General features: G+C 41.8%; 1 protein-coding gene across 1 annotated transcript in view; it reads left to right on the top strand.

The window, feature by feature from the left end:
• LOC121153250 (outer dynein arm-docking complex subunit 2-like) overlaps positions 1-16950 on the top strand; it is a 49315-nt gene extending 32365 nt beyond the window's left edge. The window contains exons 13-18 of the mRNA XM_040975723.1: positions 520-674; positions 2502-2744; positions 4520-4634; positions 11691-11879; positions 13397-13618; positions 16837-16950. Of these exons, the coding sequence (XP_040831657.1) occupies positions 520-674; positions 2502-2744; positions 4520-4634; positions 11691-11879; positions 13397-13618; positions 16837-16950 (1038 nt within the window). The remainder of the gene's footprint in view (positions 1-519; positions 675-2501; positions 2745-4519; positions 4635-11690; positions 11880-13396; positions 13619-16836) is intronic.
• The last annotated feature ends 1294 nt before the right edge of the window (positions 16951-18244 follow it).

Here is an 18244-nt window from a genome sequence, read left to right as displayed (position 1 = left end):
TGAACATCCCTGCAACAAATATTACAGAGGGTGATACAAACAAAGATGTTTCAATAAAATACACGTGCCATTGTCAAGCCAGTGCTTTGGGTCTAGCAATCCCTTGGTGAACTCTAGAATCCGTCTCTAGAGTTCAGGCGTCTTTGATAAACTGACCAATTCGCAACCACTCACCTGTTTTGTCTACTACACATGCCCGCAAGATCCCACACTGCATCACCACAGATTCGTTCTCCATCCTTGCACAGAGTTTTCTGGGTTTCTTTCTGACCTCTACTGCTGTTTCTGAAGCAGTCCAGGCCACTCGAACTTGGCTTTGGAGAATTGCCAAGAATATAGAAATGTCAGTCACTCCTAAGGTTTTTTTTGAGGCAACAGAAGTATTGTTAGCTAGCCGCCGGTCTAGAGAAGAATTTTATTGCACTTGCAAGTGACCTCAAAAATGGCAGCCCCTTGAGCCATCACTGAGAGCTTGGTACTCCTTGGTCCTTGACAGCTGTGTTTTGATCTTCTGTGTAGTGTGCTGAAGACGAGGAAACTCGTGACCTGGTTAGGCTGCACGGAGGCCTGAGACCCCTGGCTAGCCTGCTGAGTAACACCGACAACAAAGAACGCCTAGCTGCTGTCACGGGGGCAATATGGAAGTGCTCCATCAGCAAGGAGAATGTGACCAAGTAAGGGAGTGTCCTGCACTGAAAATACGACCTCCAAGACACAGTCTTGTCATTGAATCCTATTTTAGGAGAGAACTCATTCCAATGTTGCAGTATACCATTTTGATTGAGGTTGGCGGAATGAAGGCATTCCTGAAAGCGAAAGCCCCCTCTCCCTTCCCACCAATCCTAAAGGCAGTGATTTTATGTGCCTTGGTAGGTTCAAGGGCCAACAGGCTCTTTAATATATAGCAGCCAATTAAATCAGGCATGTCATTGGAAAGGCATCTTCTGAGATGGAGATGGTTTCACTCTTTCCCCTTTTCTAAAAACAAATGAGCTAGCTCAATCAACATTTAAGAGTACTTTAAAGATAGTCATTTTCAAGCCATTTTCACCGAATTACATTTTAAAGTATTTACAAAATTTTATGTTTCATCTTATCAATAAATAAAAAAGCTGGCCATTTCTCTATCATTATAGACTTCACCCTGATGATTTCCTTTAATAAGAAATTCATTCATCCTAACACAAGTGAAACCTAAACTCCTAAGATCAAAAAAAGGAAATAAAAGAATTTTTTGAGCCATTGCAGAACCTAGCCAGAAAGGAGGAACTAATCTTAGGACAAGTTCTCTGTTCTCTTCCATTCCTCCTTATCACAACCATTGGTAATAAAATTTAGGACATCTCTCTTTTTCGTAATTATTTTACTTAGTTTATTTTACTTAAGCACATTTTTAAAATAATGGCTAAAATAAAAGTAACCTCAGCTAATTAAACTTTTGTTTCAAAAGTAAAAGCCTCCTATACTACAGTACTTGAAAATACTACTGAAACTTATTGGAAAGGTTAAAAAATACCTTCCATGCAGAAACTAGTAATTCCCAAATATTTATTTATTTTTTCTTGAAAGGATAGCCATGGTTGCACTGTCATACCTTCTTCCATTTCTTCAACTTGTTTTTAATAAACATTTGATTATTTATTTGAAAAGTAGAATTACCAAGAGGGAGTGACAAGGTAAGAGATTATCTTCCATCCAGTGGCTCGCTAATGATTGTAGTGACTGCAGCTGGGCCAAAAGCCAGGCGACGAGAACTCTGTCCGGGTACCCCATGGAGGTGGCAGGAGCCCAAGCACTTAGGCCATCTCCACCGCTTCCCCAAGTGCATTAGCAGGAAGGTGGATTGAAAGTAGAGCAGCTGGGGCATGAGTCAGCATCCATATGGGATGTCAGCATTGAAGGCATCCCAAAGGCTGCCCCACATCACTGCCTTCCTTTTAGAATAACTATTACGTTATTTGAAAGACAAATGGAGGAAAGCAAATGGAGGGTGGCAAAAGATCTCCCATCCGCTGGTTCACTTCCCAAATGTCCGCAACAGCTGAGCCTGGGAATTCAAAATGAGTCCTTCATGTGGGTGGCAGGAAAGCGAGTCCTTTCTTGTCTGTAAGATAAGTCTATAAGCTAAGGCAAAGAACTTACTAGATTGGAACCATGAAAGCTCAGCTTTGGAAGAGGCCCTAATTTTCTTGAGGTTGTGCAGCCTGAAAATTCAAGACTCAGGTCTGGAGCAAGTAACTAGGGGTAGATACCATCCTTGCTATTCACCAAGCTTCAGATTCCCCACTTGATAATGAATAGATAATGTTTATTTCATTGGGTGATTGAACTTGGCTTTGACAGTAAAATTTGTAGCTATTATTATTGCAATTAACATTTTTTAATAAATACTAACAATATACTAAAAGTAATTACTCTCTCTCCCTACCTCTCTCTCTCCCTACCCTCATCCCCCCTCCTCCCTCTCTCTGTGCGCACACACACATATGTAATGAACTTAGGTTTCGGGAATACAAAACCATTGAAGCTTTGGTGGGACTGTTAACCAATCAGCCTGAAGAAGTGCTGATCAATGTGGTTGGGGCCTTAGGAGAATGCTGCCAAGATTATGAAAGCCGGGTCATCGTCCAGAGATGTGGTGGCATTCAACACTTGGTGAACCTTCTTGTTGGAGTAAACCAAGCACTTCTTGTGAATGTCACGAAGACGGTGGGTGCCTGTGCACGCGAGCCTGAGAGCATGGTGTAAGTGACTCTGTACATACTACGATTTCTTTTTTTTATTTTAAAGATTTATTTTTATATTGGAAAGGCAGATATACAGAGAGGAGAGACAGAGAGGAAAATCTTCCGTCCCATGATTCACTCCCCAAGTGAGCGCAACGGGCCGATACTATGCCGATCCGAAGCCAGGAGCCTCTTCCGGGTCTCCCACGCGGGTGCAGGGTCCCAAGGCTTTGGGCCGTCCTCGACTGCTTTCCCGGGCCACAGGCAGGGAGCTGGAAGGGAAGTGGGGCTGCCGGGATTAGAACCGGCGCCCATATGGGATCCCAGGCGTGCAAGGTGAGGACCTTAACCACTTGCGCCACCGCGCCGGGCCCTGCATACTACGATTTCATACGAGGGTGACAGGGAAACCCTTCAGTGGTCATGGGAGAGGCTCATCATTTAGAATTAGGTGCACAAATCACGAAAAATAAAACGCCAGACTGCCAGATCATGACTTAGTTAACCAAATGTTACTTAGGATGAAATGGGGGCTAATCTGGGCTTACTGGGAGAATTTATGATAGAATCATCAGTTTCTCGTGGGGAAACATTAATATCCTCAAAAAAGAGCCACCTGTCTCTCAACTGGAGAAAGTAGGTCATAGTAGTTCAAGGGTGTCCTCAGTGTTACCTTCCTCCTTATTTCAAACCAATTCGTTAAATCTATTTTGAGTACTCACTCAACAGGATCTGTGAACTGATAAAGGGAAAACTCACTAAAGTTTTTTTTTTAATATTATTTTTATTGGAAAGTCAGATATACAGAGAGGAGGAGAGACAGAAAGGAAGGTCTTTCATCCGATGATTTACTCCCCAAGGGACTGCAACAGCCAGTGCTGTGCCAATCTGAAGCCAGGAGCCGGGAACCTCCTCCGGGTCTCCCACGCAGGTGCAGGGTCCCAAGGGTTTGGGCCATTCTCGACTGCTTTCCCAGGCTACAAGCAGGGAGCTGGATGGGAAGTGGAGCTGCCGGGATTAGAACCAGTGCCCATATGGAATCCCGGGGCATGTTCCGGGCAAGGACTTTAGCTGCTATGCTACAGCTGCTGGGTGGCTGGTATTGTGAACTAGCAGATAAAGCCTTCGCCTGCAATGCCAGTATCACATATGGGCACCGGCTAAGGTTCCAGTAGTTCCACTTCCCATCCAGCTCCCTGCTGTGGCCTTGGAGAGCAGTAAAGAATGGCCCAAACCCTTGGGACCCTGCATCTGCACAGGAGACCCAGAAGGAGCTCCTGGCTCTTGGCTTCAGATCAGCCCAGCTCTGATTGTCCATTGCAGCCACTTGTGGAGGGAATCAGCAGATGGAGGATCTTTCTCTCTCGTCTTTTTCTCTCTGTAGATCTTTAAACAGAAGTCACTCTTCCTTTAAAAACAATGTTAGATTAAGGACAGACATAGGCGAAAGTCATGTGCTAAAATAAACAGCCCAAATAAAAGACCAGAATAAAAGTGATGGCACAAGTTTGAAGCAGATATGTATTCTGTAGTTACGAACTCTATGCAGAGTTCATATGTGGCTTTTAAGTTTATGTGGACCCATAATTATAAGGCAGCTAGCTTCCTGGATCATGAATTTAAAACCGTAATTAGAGTGCCGACAATTCAATATCATATATGATCCTGCTGCTGGTGGTATTTTGCAAAAAAAGAAAAAAATTAATTAAAGTGTGTAGCTAGATTAGCTATTGAAGTTTTCACGTTTAACTTACTAATTACAGTTTATATCACTGCTTTTGATTTTCCCATAGAATAATTGATCGCTTAGATGGAGTTCGTTTGCTATGGTCTCTCCTGAAAAATCCTCACCCAGACGTGCAGGCCAGTGCAGCATGGGCCCTCTGTCCATGCATCAAAAATGCTAAGGTAGGTAAAAACTGAAAATCCAGCATTCTGGAGTCTCCAGCACCATGTTGAATAATGTCACCACAGGCCACGAATGACTTTTTGCTTATTCTTAGTCAGATTTACCTGCTAGAAAACAATGCTGATCAATGCTATGCCACAATAATTTTTGAGCAATGCCTGTCCTACTGCCCTTGTTAAATTTTAAATTTCTTTTGAATCTTGTTTACATAGCTGAGAGGAATGCATGTCCATGTGGGCCTCAGACTAGGATTGGGGAGCTCAGGTATAGAGGAAGGTGGGCAGGACCAATGTTCAGGTTTTTTTTTGTTTTGTTTTCTCCCTATGTCTATAGGGGAGAAAAGGGAGGAGGCCACGCCTTACTGCTAAACTACATCAGTACCCGGGGATAAGGGATGGTCATTTGATGATGTCATTTGATAGAGACCTCAATGGAGGGAAGAGTATTCCAAGGGTGTTACCTGACTGATTTTGATAGTTCTGAGAAGTTGTTGGTTTCATCGCTCTAAGGTTAAAAAAAATCTAGGGTCTATTAGTTGACAAAGCCTATCTTAGTGCATCCACAGACCCAGGAACACGCTGCAAGGCTTGGCCGGGAGAGTGGTCCAACCTGTTCTGCTTTCCATCCTCCAGTGGGGCAGTCAACCTCCTCTGCTGGTCTAGATGAACTGGCTGTAGTGTCCTTCCCGTGCAGCTGGGCATGCTGTCCACTGCACAAGCATCAGCAACTGAGGAGGCCCAATGGCTAAGCATGCACTCCAAGATTGGGTCACACATCCTGTGACTTTCCTTGTTTCCAGGATCTGAGTCCAGATGCATAGTTGCTGAATCCTTCAATGAACCTCACCTGGAGTGACCTCAGACTGGACTTGTGTGCCCGAACCTGCGTAGGGTCAGGTGTGATCTGTCACCTGCACCAGCCAATGCACATGCCAGTGAATGCCATTCTGTGCCAGCCACATCTCAAGTAAACCGATGGGTGCTCCCGCTGTGCCCAGCCAGCCCACACCAGACCCAGCATTCATGCATACCAGTGGGTGCTATGGCCTAGTCAGGGCTTCCCCCAGTAATCCCCACCAGGCATGACTCCGTGTTTTGCATGTGCCAGCCTCTGCTTCTGCCTAGCCCAGCCCAGCTCGCATTCTGTCTGGCTCTTATGGACACACATGGGTGCTGCAGTTTAGCTCAGCCCAACATGTCCCTCTGACCTGACCTGACCTGGCCTGCCCCCAATCCTGGTTCTCATCCTCACCAGTGGTAGGTACAGCCTAGCAAGTGGGTACCCACAGTTCCTGTGGGAACTTGGAACTGAATGGATAGCAGGCCAAGTACTTGCTGCTTCCCAGGGTGCAAATTGATATCAAAATGAAATCAAAAGCAGAGCCAGGATAAAAAAAAAAAAAACCACGCTAACTGTTATGGCAAAATCCACTGTATTTGAGCGTTTTAATAGAATATATTTCAAGATTCTTGTCACTAAAGCTATTTATCTCTATTAAATGCTTCTTTTTTCTGAAAACCAATAACTTTACAATAGTTCCCAGCAGAACAAAAGATATTCATAAAGGAAATCACATGACTTACAGGATTTGAATATCTTTAGTTAAGGACTTGAAGTTTTAGTCTAATATGGCATGTTGATATGTAGCTTTCAAATTTGATTATATTATTAATTTTTTTATAAATAGGGACATCAAATAAAAACAGTGTTACCAAAGCAACAGTCCATCCCTAAAGTAATTTATTTTTGTGATGCCGATTATGTCTCCTTTTCCTGCCTTTATTTATATCACTTTTCCCTTTTGCTCTTTGCTAGTGTAGCGAAAGAATTGTCTGCTTTTATCAGAAAAGCATGCTCTTCAATTCATGTATCTGTTTGCTTCAATTTCTTTTCCGCTCTAATTCTTGCTTATTTTTAAAAGACGTCCTTCATTTTTATTGGAAAGGCAGATTTACAGATAGAAGAAAGGGAAAGTTTTTCCATCCCTGAGACGGATGTGTGACTGAGTGTCTGTGAGTGGGCCAGAGGAGACCACCCTGGGTCCTGCCGATACCAGGCCTGGTCTACTCGCTGAACTCTGTAAAGTGAACTGAGTCTCTTTCTTCACTTCTGAATGCAGCTGCCTCTGCTGTGGGAATGGGGTACTGGGCGGGTTGGTGGGGGCGGCGGCTGGAGAGGGAGGGTGTGGTCTCTGGATCAGTCTGAGCGGGTGGAGGGTCCGCCTTCATCTCCCCAGTCCTGATGGTTACATGGAGATCATGGCTTGGTAAGAGTTGATTTACTTTCATTATTTCCACAAATCAGTTGGAAAAGGAGAATTGCCATTTCAGACAGATGATAACAGACCATCTTTAAGCCATGAAGCTAAAATGAGTTGAGAAGCCACACAGATTACAGCAGGAGAATTTATATGAAGGGGGGTAGCCTAGTGACTAAAACCTCACTTGCATCCCCTGGGATCCTATATGGACACCAGTTCATATCCTGGCTGCTCCACTTCCCTTCCAGCTCCCTCCTTGTGTCCAGGGAAAGCAGTAGAGAATGACCCAGGGCCTCGGGACCCTTCTCCCTAGTGGGAGACCCCAAGGGGGTTCCTGGCTCCTGGCTGTGGATTGACTCAGCTCCAGCTGTTAAGGTCACTTGGGCAGTGAACCAGCAGATGGAAATTTTCTGTTTTCTCCTGCTCTCTGTAAATCTGACTTTCCAATTTAAAAAAAAAAAGTTTAAAAAATGAAAAATTACTAATCAAAAAGAGAACGAGTCACCAGCGTTAAGATTTATTTTTTGTATTAATTGGAATGGCAGATCTGTAGACAGAGATACCAAAAAAGTCTTCTTTACACTGGTTCACCCCTCAACTTGCCCCATCGGCTGGAGCTGAGCCGATCTGAAGCCAGGAGCCAGGAGCTTCTTCTGGGTCTCCCGTGCAAGCGCAGGGTCCCAGGGCTTCGGGCCGTCCTCCACTGCTTTCCTGGGCCACTAGTAGGGGGATGGTCAGGAAGTGGAGCAGCCAGGACAGGAACCTGTACCCAACAGGGTGCCTTGGCACTTGCAGGTGGAGGATTAGCCAACTAAGCCATAGTTGGCCCCAGTGATTATTTGTTTTTTCTTGCTAATTTGGAGCTTGGTTTGTTTTTGCTTTTTAATGTGTTAGGATGTATTATTAAAAATCTATGTTGCATCTTTCTATATTTTTAATAATTATAAGAATTTATTATCCTAATCTTTTCTCTTAATATTGCTTTTTGCCTTATCCCACTGATTCAAATGTATTATTTTAATTTTCATCTGTTTTAACTATTTTTCCTTTTTTTTAAATTATACAATGATCCATTGGTCATTCGGCAGCAGCTTCGATGCTTTTGTAAATTTTCTGTTGCTCCTCTTGTGTGTGTGTGTGTGTGTGTGTGTGTGTGTGCACGCGTTTCACTTTTATTCCTTTGTGGTCATACACGGTGTAATTTCATCATTTTTAAAAGTGTATGAGGACTTGATAGGTGGTGTGAAATGTTCCTAGAAAATGTTCCAGCTATTACATATTAGAGCTGCGCTGTCACTGTAGGTCTAATAGTTTCGTTGTATGTGTCTCAGTGCTGGGTGCATACATATAGTGAGGATTGGTATGTTTCTGCTGAATCGATTGTCTAACATATGCAGTGTTCTACTCGTTGATAGTTTTTATTTTACACCTGTTTTATCTGATTTATGTTCGCCTCTGTTTACAGGGTGGATGCTTGTCCAACCCTTCACGTTAAGTCTACGCATCTTTACCTGTCAAGCAAGAGTTTTATAGGAAGCACCGCGTTGTGTCTTTTTGTAGTCGTATCTTTCATGTTTATTGAGAGTGTAATCCTTTTACGTTAAGCATTAATAGTAATAGGTGAGGTGTAACTCATTTTGCTGATTTGTACTGACTGTGTCTGCTGTATTACTGTATTTTACATTTTCGTGATTCCTGCTTCTGCTGGAGGGCTCCCTAAGTTACACAGCGGTGGTGGTGAATTGTCTCAACTGTGCTTGTGGTGAAAGCCTTTATCTCTCCTTCACTAAAGGATGAATTAACCGACTTTATATTCTCACTTTCGTCTGGTCTGTGTAGGTTTCTGATGGGAAGTCAGCTGTTAGTTTAATGGCTTTTTCCTATCGATAACTCCGTATTTTTCTCACTGCCTTTAGGATTCCCTCCAAGTCCTTAGCTTTTAACTTTTTGACTGTAACATGGCTTGAAGGTCTTTATCATGTTCCTTTTAATAATTTGTCTCTTTCTTGAATTTTTCATTCATTATCATGTATGGTTTTCTCGCTAGCTTTACCTGTCTTGCTGCATTCCCTTGTATCACATTGAGTCTCCTCAGGATCATTATTCTGACTTTTTTTTTGCAGATATTTCTAAGGTTTTCTTCAAATTAGTATCTTTTGGGCGGTGGGAGGAAATTCCTTGTTTCTTCGTTTCCTGTGTCCCTGTGCTGATGTCTTTAAGTGTAACCGTTTTCTTCTTGTTTATGGAGTAGTTCTTACTGGAGAAACATTTTTCTTAGCTGGAATGCAAAGCATCATTTGTAATGTTGTTTTGGCTTCGGGTGCAGGTGAGCCTAAAAGTGTAAGCCTTGAGTGACTTCTTCAGCTGTAGTCAATGGCATCAGTGTATATTAGCATTATGTTTGTTCACTCTGTAGCAATTCATAAGGATGAGAAAGTGTGACCTGTATGTGGGTGTCAGTTAGTAAGGAGTGTATCATTCTTGCAAGAATCAGTGCACTGCAGTTTATAATGGCTGTGTTCATGTTCCTGGCACTGTAGGACCCAGAGGAGGCTGTGGTGTGCCTTCCAGGTGAGCTTGAGTGATGTCGTTGCCTGTCATGGCTCAGGGACTGTGTGATCTGGATGGTATCTTGCCCAAGTGTGGCTGCATGGGTGTGGCTGGCACTGAGTCCTAGTCCCAGCACTGGGGATGTGAAAGTTAACGTTTTTAGTCTGGTAAGGAGAATACAGGATTTACTGGGGAGTGTGGGCCTGGAATGGTGGAACACAGGCATGTTCTTGGTTAGATCTCCCAGATTAGGTCGCAGTGACTGAGGAACCCAGCACTAGCTTGCAGTCTTGGAGTCCTTCTCAGGGTCTATTGGAAACAAACACCTTTTCAAAATAACCTGAAAATTACCATGCAAAAAACAGCTTAAAAATGTTATCCTTTCCAAAACACTATCTTTACAGCCACCACACTGTGCAATGGGATACCAAAACTTTAATTTTAATAACCTCATGAGGTATATCTTATGATTAACTCTACTTTTCACATGAAGAAATTGAAGCCTGGACGAGTTAAGTAACTTGTACTCAAAGCCGTATTTTCAGTGTTGAAACCATGATGAGCTCACAGGTCCTCTCCTTTGCTAAGGAACTTAAACTCTTCACCTGGTAATTTTGGAACGTTAGAATCAAATGTCCTTATGATATTGACTGTAACCCCCAAACGTTTTTATTTAATTAGTATCAAGTGCAACTTGGGTGTCTTAGCCCATTTGCTAAGCAGCTGCATTGTTGCTGTGACAGAATACCACAGGCTAAAGAATTTATAAAAACAGAAATGTATTTCTTGTAATTCTGGAAACTGGAGAGTCCAGAATCAAAGTTGAGCACTTCCGTGTGGTGAAGACCGCTCTGCGTGCCCCCAGTGGCCCCTTGCTGCTATGCATTCCTAATGACAAAAGCACAGCGCCCTGTGGAGCCTTCTTAAGCTCTCTCCTGATTCATGCCTCCAGAAGACGCAATCTCTTAGTACTTTGGTGATTAAATTGCAGCACACATTTTGAAGAGGACAGAACCAGAATTCTGCATTAAACTCTGGGTATGTTTTAAGAGAAACTCTTGTAAGTTTTACAGACCTATGAGAGCCATTTAATACACAAGCTGATTAAAGATATACAGCAGAAAAAAATGAGCCAGACCAGAGAGCTGACCTACGCTTCGTGTTCATTATAAGTAGAATTAGGATGCTCACAACACGCCATGTACCAGAACTAAGTAACCTTGGGGGGAGCAGCATCTCCACCAACTGCAGACTCAGGTCTTATAACATCATACTTCATGCATTTGAGTCTAGTTTTCTGTCGCCTTAAGCTCCCAAAGGATGTGCTGAGCCTGACCCCTGCAAGCTGTTTTTCAGAAGCGTCTGCCTGCATCTGAACAGAACACTGCGAGTCACTGAGCACAAACAGGAAAAAATCAAACGTTATTTACATGCATACATTCACATAAGTGTGCATGTGACAGCATGTAAAAATACGTACCTTTTTATAACACACACAGATTTGCTGTAATAGCTATTTTATGCTAATAGGTCTCATATACCTTTACGCATTTGTATAGGCTCACCCTAGACTTAGTGGGTTACCTTCTCGGTGACTTAGTCCCAGGGTTCTGATTATTCACGCATGTTAGGAGCCACTGGCTCGGGGAATATGTATGGGATTAGAGGGTTGGGAAGGCTCACGAAGCTGTAGCCCAAGCAGTGACCCAAGTGTGTACCTTCAGGAAAGGTCCATGAGCCACATCCTGATGTGAAGATGAGATCACTCAACAAATGGCTTAGAAAGATCACTGAATTAAGATGCGGCCTGTGTTTTCACGAAGGATAGAATCTTGCTTGTAAGATTCAGTGTCTTTCAACGGCCACTAGTATTTGTGATGACTTGATAGAGCAAAGTGCCACAAATAATAAGAATATCCTGCATTTTTATTGACTTCTGCAACCTCCGTGGCAAGCAAAATGACACATAATATTTGCTGAAGCTGAATTTTATGTATATGCACTGTATGTATAAATGTTTCCATTCATACATATACATATATGTATATGTACATATATACACATATTTATATTACATATAAATTAAGCTGAATTTTCTTTCATGCCAAAGGTATATCTCACAGTTTTATTGTTTAATTGTTACTCTTTACCTAATGTTGACTTTCAACTTAATTGTTACTTTTAGAAGTAACTTTGATTACTTTTCTTCTAACTTGTTTTTGATACTGCCTTTATTTTCACCTAGGATGCTGGCGAAATGGTCCGTTCCTTTGTGGGTGGTTTGGAACTTGTCGTTAATTTGCTGAAGTCAGATAACAAAGAAGTTTTGGCAGCTATATGCGCTGTCATTACCAATATCGCAAAAGATCAAGAAAATTTAGCTGTTATTACAGATCATGGAGTTGTTCCTTTATTGTCCAAACTGACTAACACGGTAAGTAACGTCTTTTTACATTAAGTTCCTACTGTATTAAGATAGCATGGTACAATGGCAAAAACAGTGAGCTTGAAATGAGAGACACGGATTCAATTTTCGTTAACATCCATCCATCATTGAGGTATGGGATTTTTTCATTAACAGGCAAGATTCATATACAAGAGTTTTTTTTTAATGTGTCATAGCAAAGAAAATACTACATTGTGAAGTGTGGTTATGTATTAACTATCTTCACTACCACCACTGTCACCATCATCAGCTTCATGCCAATGAGTCCTCCAGCTTGACAAGTTTGGGTTGGTGCATCCCTGAGCTAGAAGACTTTGGCAGTCGCTGTATTATCTATAGAGATGGGCTATTTAGAATAGCCTCGAGGGACGACGACTCCACTGTGACGAGAAGTCATTTGATAGTCAGGTGGACTAACAGGTGACAGCAGAGAAACCCCGCAGAAAATCAAACACCAGAAGAATGTTCTGTCTAGAAGATTTTGAATTCAGGAAACTGAGTGTGGCCTTATCAAAGGAACAATACCGTTACAGAAATACATACCCTGTTCAGTCATAGAATATTTATCAGAGGTAGTCGCATGCAAAAAACAAAGGATCTAATCTTGTCTTTTGCAACTAAATAGATACAATGGGAAATATGCTTAGTGAACTAAGTCATTACCTTAAAGAAAAATATCGTGTGTATTCCCTGATCTGTGGTAAGTAACACAGAGAGAAGAAGAAATCTATACTCCGTATGAGCGAGGATGATTTCTTTGGGACTTGATTGTTGTTCACAGCCTTTATCTATACTCCCGAGGAACAGTAAGATGTTTTTCATTTGCTGTTTTTTTTTTTCCCAATGTGCTAAATGTTGATATCTTTACCTAATGGAATGTTAAGCCTATAATTGTACAGTACAAGGAAAGTATGCCATTGTAAAAATAAGCGAGGAAGAAGGCGGTTGGGGAATGCAGGCATCATGAAGGACAAGGTTGAAAGTATTACTCCAATTCTAGATTTGTATCATGAAATATGTGAGATTCATTCACGATATATAAATAAAAAATAAGCACAAAAAAGAATAGGAAAAATAAAGTAGAAAACCCGAAGGAGTCATTGTATTTGGTGCACTGTCTTCCTTTTGGAAGGGTGAAAATATAGAGCTAATCCACTTCTCCAGTAACCTGAAATGTTTTAAGGATTATCTCAATATTTGTATTACTTAGTGGTTAATTGCTCCATAATTTTGTGTTGTCCTTGGATACATGATTGATGTCAACACCTGGTCACCCTTTAGTGTATTAACTACATTCAGTTCATTAAAAAGAAAAAAGCAAACCCAAGGTTGAACCTTAGTCTATTGTACCGTCAAAATTCTAGTTGCATCGAAACATATATGTGGTTATTGAGCTGTCCCTTCTCGCTAGACCCATGAGCATCTTGGTAAGAAACAACGTGCAGAGAGCTGATCTCACAGGACCATCTTAACACACGTCCCACGGTTCATTTTTCTCTGTGCAGAACAACGAGAAATTGAAGCGACATCTAGCGGAAGCTATCTCACACTGCTGCATGTGGGGCAGAAATAAAGTGACCTTCGGTGAACACAGAGCGGTGGCTCCCCTCGTGCGTTATCTGAAATCCAATGACATCGGAGTGCACCGAGCAACAGCTCAGGCTTTGTACCAACTCTCAGAAGACATCAACAACTGCATCACAATGCATGAGAACGGCGCAGTCAAGGTACAGCCGAGTCACTCTGTGGTTCAGTCCAAGTGTGGTACACGTAGACTGGAAAGAAATGGCTAACACTGATGTGCTGATACGGGGGGCGTTTGAACTCACGAAACTGCCTCCCTCCTGGATGGGTCAGGACTGCATTTGAGACATGCATCATCATAGTTTCTGCTTCAGGAAGTTTGAATAGAGAGAGAATTTTTAAAATCAAAGTATATACACTTAGTAAAATAAATCAGCGGCTCATCACTTGAATTGGATTAAGGAGAATGTAATCAAATGAGCATTACGGTAATGGTCATCAATGTATCTAACACAGCACTTAACTAAAGCATTAACAAGCTAAAGGCATTTTCGTGGGTTTCTAAATGTTTATTTATTTTTATTTGAAAGACAGAGTTACAGAGGGAGAGAAAGAGAGATTTTTCCAGCTATGAAATTATACCCTAAATGGCTGCAACATCCGAGTATAGGCCGGTCCAAAGCCAGGAGCCAGGGGCCTATAACGGGTCTCCACAATGAATGCAGGGCTCCAGGGTCGCTGACTATACTCCTTGGCCCTTCCATGCCATAAACAGAGAGACAGATGGGAAGTGGAGCAGCTGGGAGTGGAACCAGCACCCAATGGCATGCTGTCACCAGAGGGCGGAGGGTTAACGTACTGAGCCATGGCACCAGCTAAATGAACAGGCTGAAACTAGACCAAGCCTTGACAGCCTTTTTTTTTATTTTTTTTTGATATCTTTTCAGTTGATACGTGGTGATCATGCGTATTCCTGGGTGCACGCTGTAGTGTAATGTTTAAACGCATGCGTTCAATATGTAGTAATCTTATGGTATTAGCATATCTGTCACTTCAGAAATGTATCATTTCTTTGTGTTGTGATCATTCAAAACCCTCTATTTTGAAACATCCAGTTCTTATCAACTGTAGTTATCCTGCTGGGCCATCCTCTTGTTCCAGGCTCCCTCGCAGCTTTCCTGAACTCTAGCAACCACTGTTCCTTTTCATACTCTATGAGTGCAATTTCTAAGCTTCCAAACATTAGCGAGAACGCATGGTGTTTGTGTTGCTGTGTCTGATCTGTTTGCTTTAACCTAATGGCCTCCAATTATATCCATGTTGTTGAAAATGACACACACACACACACACACACAAAAATGATCAGTTTGTGCCCACAAGACTTCCCAGGGCCTGCTGACTAGGGACCCAGATGTGCCTCACCTGGTGCCGGGCTGGGTAGATGTGCAGCTGGCTCTATCATTTACCCTTACTTACAGTCTTGGACTGTTTTGGGACTCAGTGCCAGTCTGACACAACCCAGCCAGAGTCCTTGTTGCCAGGGCCATGCCTGCAGACAGAGTGTCTCGACCTGCTGCAGTGCCTTGTAAAGTTTCATAGTTCTGGTGGTTGATCCGTTTAGATACCATCCAGCATCGCCAGGGGCCAGCAGGTGAGGCAGCAGGCAGAGAGCCCACCCCAGCAGAGGGAAGACCATAGCCTTGAACACCTGCCTTCATGGAGAGGACCAATGTGAGTGGTCCTGTGACCACCCACACTGCTCAGTCAGATGTAGTCAGCAAGCCTCATGAATGTGCTCAGAAAGTCCACTCATCCGATAAGTAACTGACATTTGGACAATGTCCTGAATGTACAAGATGGAGACCCAGACAAACAGTAGCAAATATAGCAAGGAGCATTTCATTATAACCATTAACATTCACCGTGTTATAGAAATGTTATAGCATTCATGAAACCAGAACGAGATTTTAGTTTAAAAAATAATATTTAGAAAACACTCACTCAGTAGAAGAATTGAAAAATAAGGTGTATGAAATTTTCCAAATACAAGGAAAAAAATAGATGAAACCAACCACAAAAAATGTAATCTCTAAGTGAGATTAGCATGCTGGGGATTATGAATAATAACAGGATTTCCTTTTTTATTTCAGTTTAATTTTTTCCTTTCCCCTACTTGCTGTGTCTTGAAATGTTTAAATACCAAAAGTTAAGCTTGTTACTGTGAAGTGAATGAATATGCTAGTGTAAAAATTTAGGAGAAAATAGTAAGTGGAGGAGACAGGAATGGAAGGGGGAAAGAGGGATAGTGGAATTCTTAGGCTCCTTAATCTGTGCTGTGAAAATTGTGAAATCTCATCTTTTTATCAATTAAAAATCAGAACAGGAAAGATAAATGAAAAAACAGTGTCGAAGATATAACATCAGAATGTCACTCCCAAAGGGAGAATATAAGAAGATAGAAAGGAAATTTGAAAATTCAAAAAAAAAAAATCTTTCAGAACTAAAGTGCATGACAGGCCAGATTAAAAAGTTCCATAAAAAAAAAAAAAGTTTCCATCAAGTATCCCACATACAATGGAGAAAAGCAGATCCATGAACTTATAAAACATCATGGCATGTTAAGTACAAAGAAATCCATAATGCTCAAAAGATAGATACATACAGATGTATCTATATGGAAAGAGAAATGATAGCTCCACCACACAGCTGGAATAAAAACTACTTTGTACGTCTTTCTCAAAACTACTTTGTATTTCTTTCTGGTGGCAAGGAGTACATTGTAGTAAGAAGACAATAGAACAATGCCTTCCAAACTCTGGAGCGAAACTGTGTTCAGACTAGAACTCTATGAGCAAGCAAACTTAGCAATCATAGGCAACAGATAAATGAGAAGTTGCTTCCCTTGCACATATTTCAAGTAGATAATGGTGGGTGTGCTTATCCTAACAGCTTTTAAACCTTCCAGTTAGGTTGGTAAGTCCAACTCATATTGATGAAGTTCCTGCTATAGTCTAGGTGTCACATAGGTGATATCTGCCTTGTTTCTGAAGACAAGGGAAGGAAGTCTGTCCACTCTCAGTGCGTGGGCCGTGTTCCCAGTGTTTTCCTTCCGCACGGCGACATCAGAGATACGGAATCCACACCAGGAGAAAAACAACAGTATTATCTTCTCTTACATTTCAGAAGATTGAGAGTACCCTTTTCTTTTTTAGAATTTTTCCTCTTACTGGTGAATTTCACAATGTAGAAAATTTCTATTTCAACCTTGCATGGGTGGTTGCAATAGCAATCATCTGAGAGATAGAGAGGCAGTTGAATGCAAAGACTGTTGCATGTATTTACCTTTTAAAATTATTTTTTAACCACCTAATTTTGTGTCTTTAAAATCTTGTTTCCCTTGTCCTCCTGTCCTTGATGACAGCTTCTCCTGGATATGGTTGGCTCCTCAGACCAAGACCTCCAGGAAGCCGCAGCTGGTTGCATAGCCAACATCCGTAGGTTGGCTCTTGCCACAGAGAAGGCAAGATACACTTGAAATCCGAACAGATGGTGCAAGCTACTGAATGTCACATGGTATGGGACGTGTCACTCCCAAATCCAGGAAACCTAAGTTGAGAAACTTTAATTAGCAAATTGCTTAAACTCAAAAGAGCAAAGGATGTTTTTCTTCTAAAATTTGAAAGTATATATTTTTGTCCTATTTGAGTTTTAGAATGCACAGGAAAACCAAATTTATTCAATGGGAGAGTACACTTTCAGACATGAACGTAAGCAATCTCTCTTCATGAGGAGGTTGCTGTCCTAAGGAACGGTGGCTGCGTACCACTTCAGGGCCTTCCTTTTATAGGATAGGGGATGGTGACCTAACTGAACATTAAAATGGGGTGGAATTGGGTGAGGACTTGAGTATTCATTATGGTTAAGAGTTGGGAACACATTGATTGAAAAGGATGGTTCAACCATTGCATGAAAACATGTTGTAGAATAACAGTTGATAATGTAGATGGGGGGGTGAGCTTTGTGGTGCAGCAAGTTAAGACACTGCTTGGATGCCTGCATTCCATGCTGGAGTACCGGTTCAAGTCCCAGCTACTGCTTGCTTCTCATCCAGCTTTCTGCTAGTGTACCTGCAAGGCAGCACATGGTGTTCAAAGGGCCTGGGTTCCTGTCCCCAACATGGAAGACACAGGTGGAGCTCCTAGCTCCTGACTTTGACCTCGCTTAGTCCAAGCTTGGGGCGGCAGGTGCGCTTGAAGACCAAACTATGAGTGAAATCTTTCTCCTTCTGTCTGTCTATATTGCCCTGTCTGTCACTCTGCCTTTCAAATGGTTCATTAATATGCCATTAATAGTTAAAGGCACAAAAATCTTTTTAGGATATATTAACTTGCAAAACGTGTTCTACAGCAGTATGTTCACAATGTCAACACATTTAAAATACTGTGTGTGTGTTAACTGCAATGACAAAAAGGTTGTAACATATATATCAAGATTATATATAGGTGAACAGGTGATTTTTCCTGAATAGAGAGAGAAGAATGATTTGTGTTAGCTCTTGCTCATCTGTGGTTTTTAATCTAATTTGCACATGAATTGCTTTTAAAAATGACTGCTAACAATGGTTGTACGTATTTATAGCATTCAGTGCAACACACACATACAATGCAACAATCCAATCATGGTGATAAACAGTTCCCCTTGACACTATTTTGATTGAAACCTTGGAACTGCTGCCTTCTATTTGCTTATATTATGTTTTATAGATTATTGCGAATTAAAGTCACGTTACACTCTATCATGTTTACTGAATTACTTTTTTAACAATGAAA

This window comes from Ochotona curzoniae, unplaced genomic scaffold (assembly GCF_017591425.1).
Source record: "Ochotona curzoniae isolate NIBS_2020 unplaced genomic scaffold, NIBS_Ocur_1.0 contig_2688, whole genome shotgun sequence".
Lineage (NCBI taxonomy): Eukaryota > Metazoa > Chordata > Mammalia > Lagomorpha > Ochotonidae > Ochotona > Ochotona curzoniae.
The sequence above is the reverse complement of the archived record's forward strand: the minus strand, read 5'-3'. Positions and strand labels throughout refer to the sequence as shown.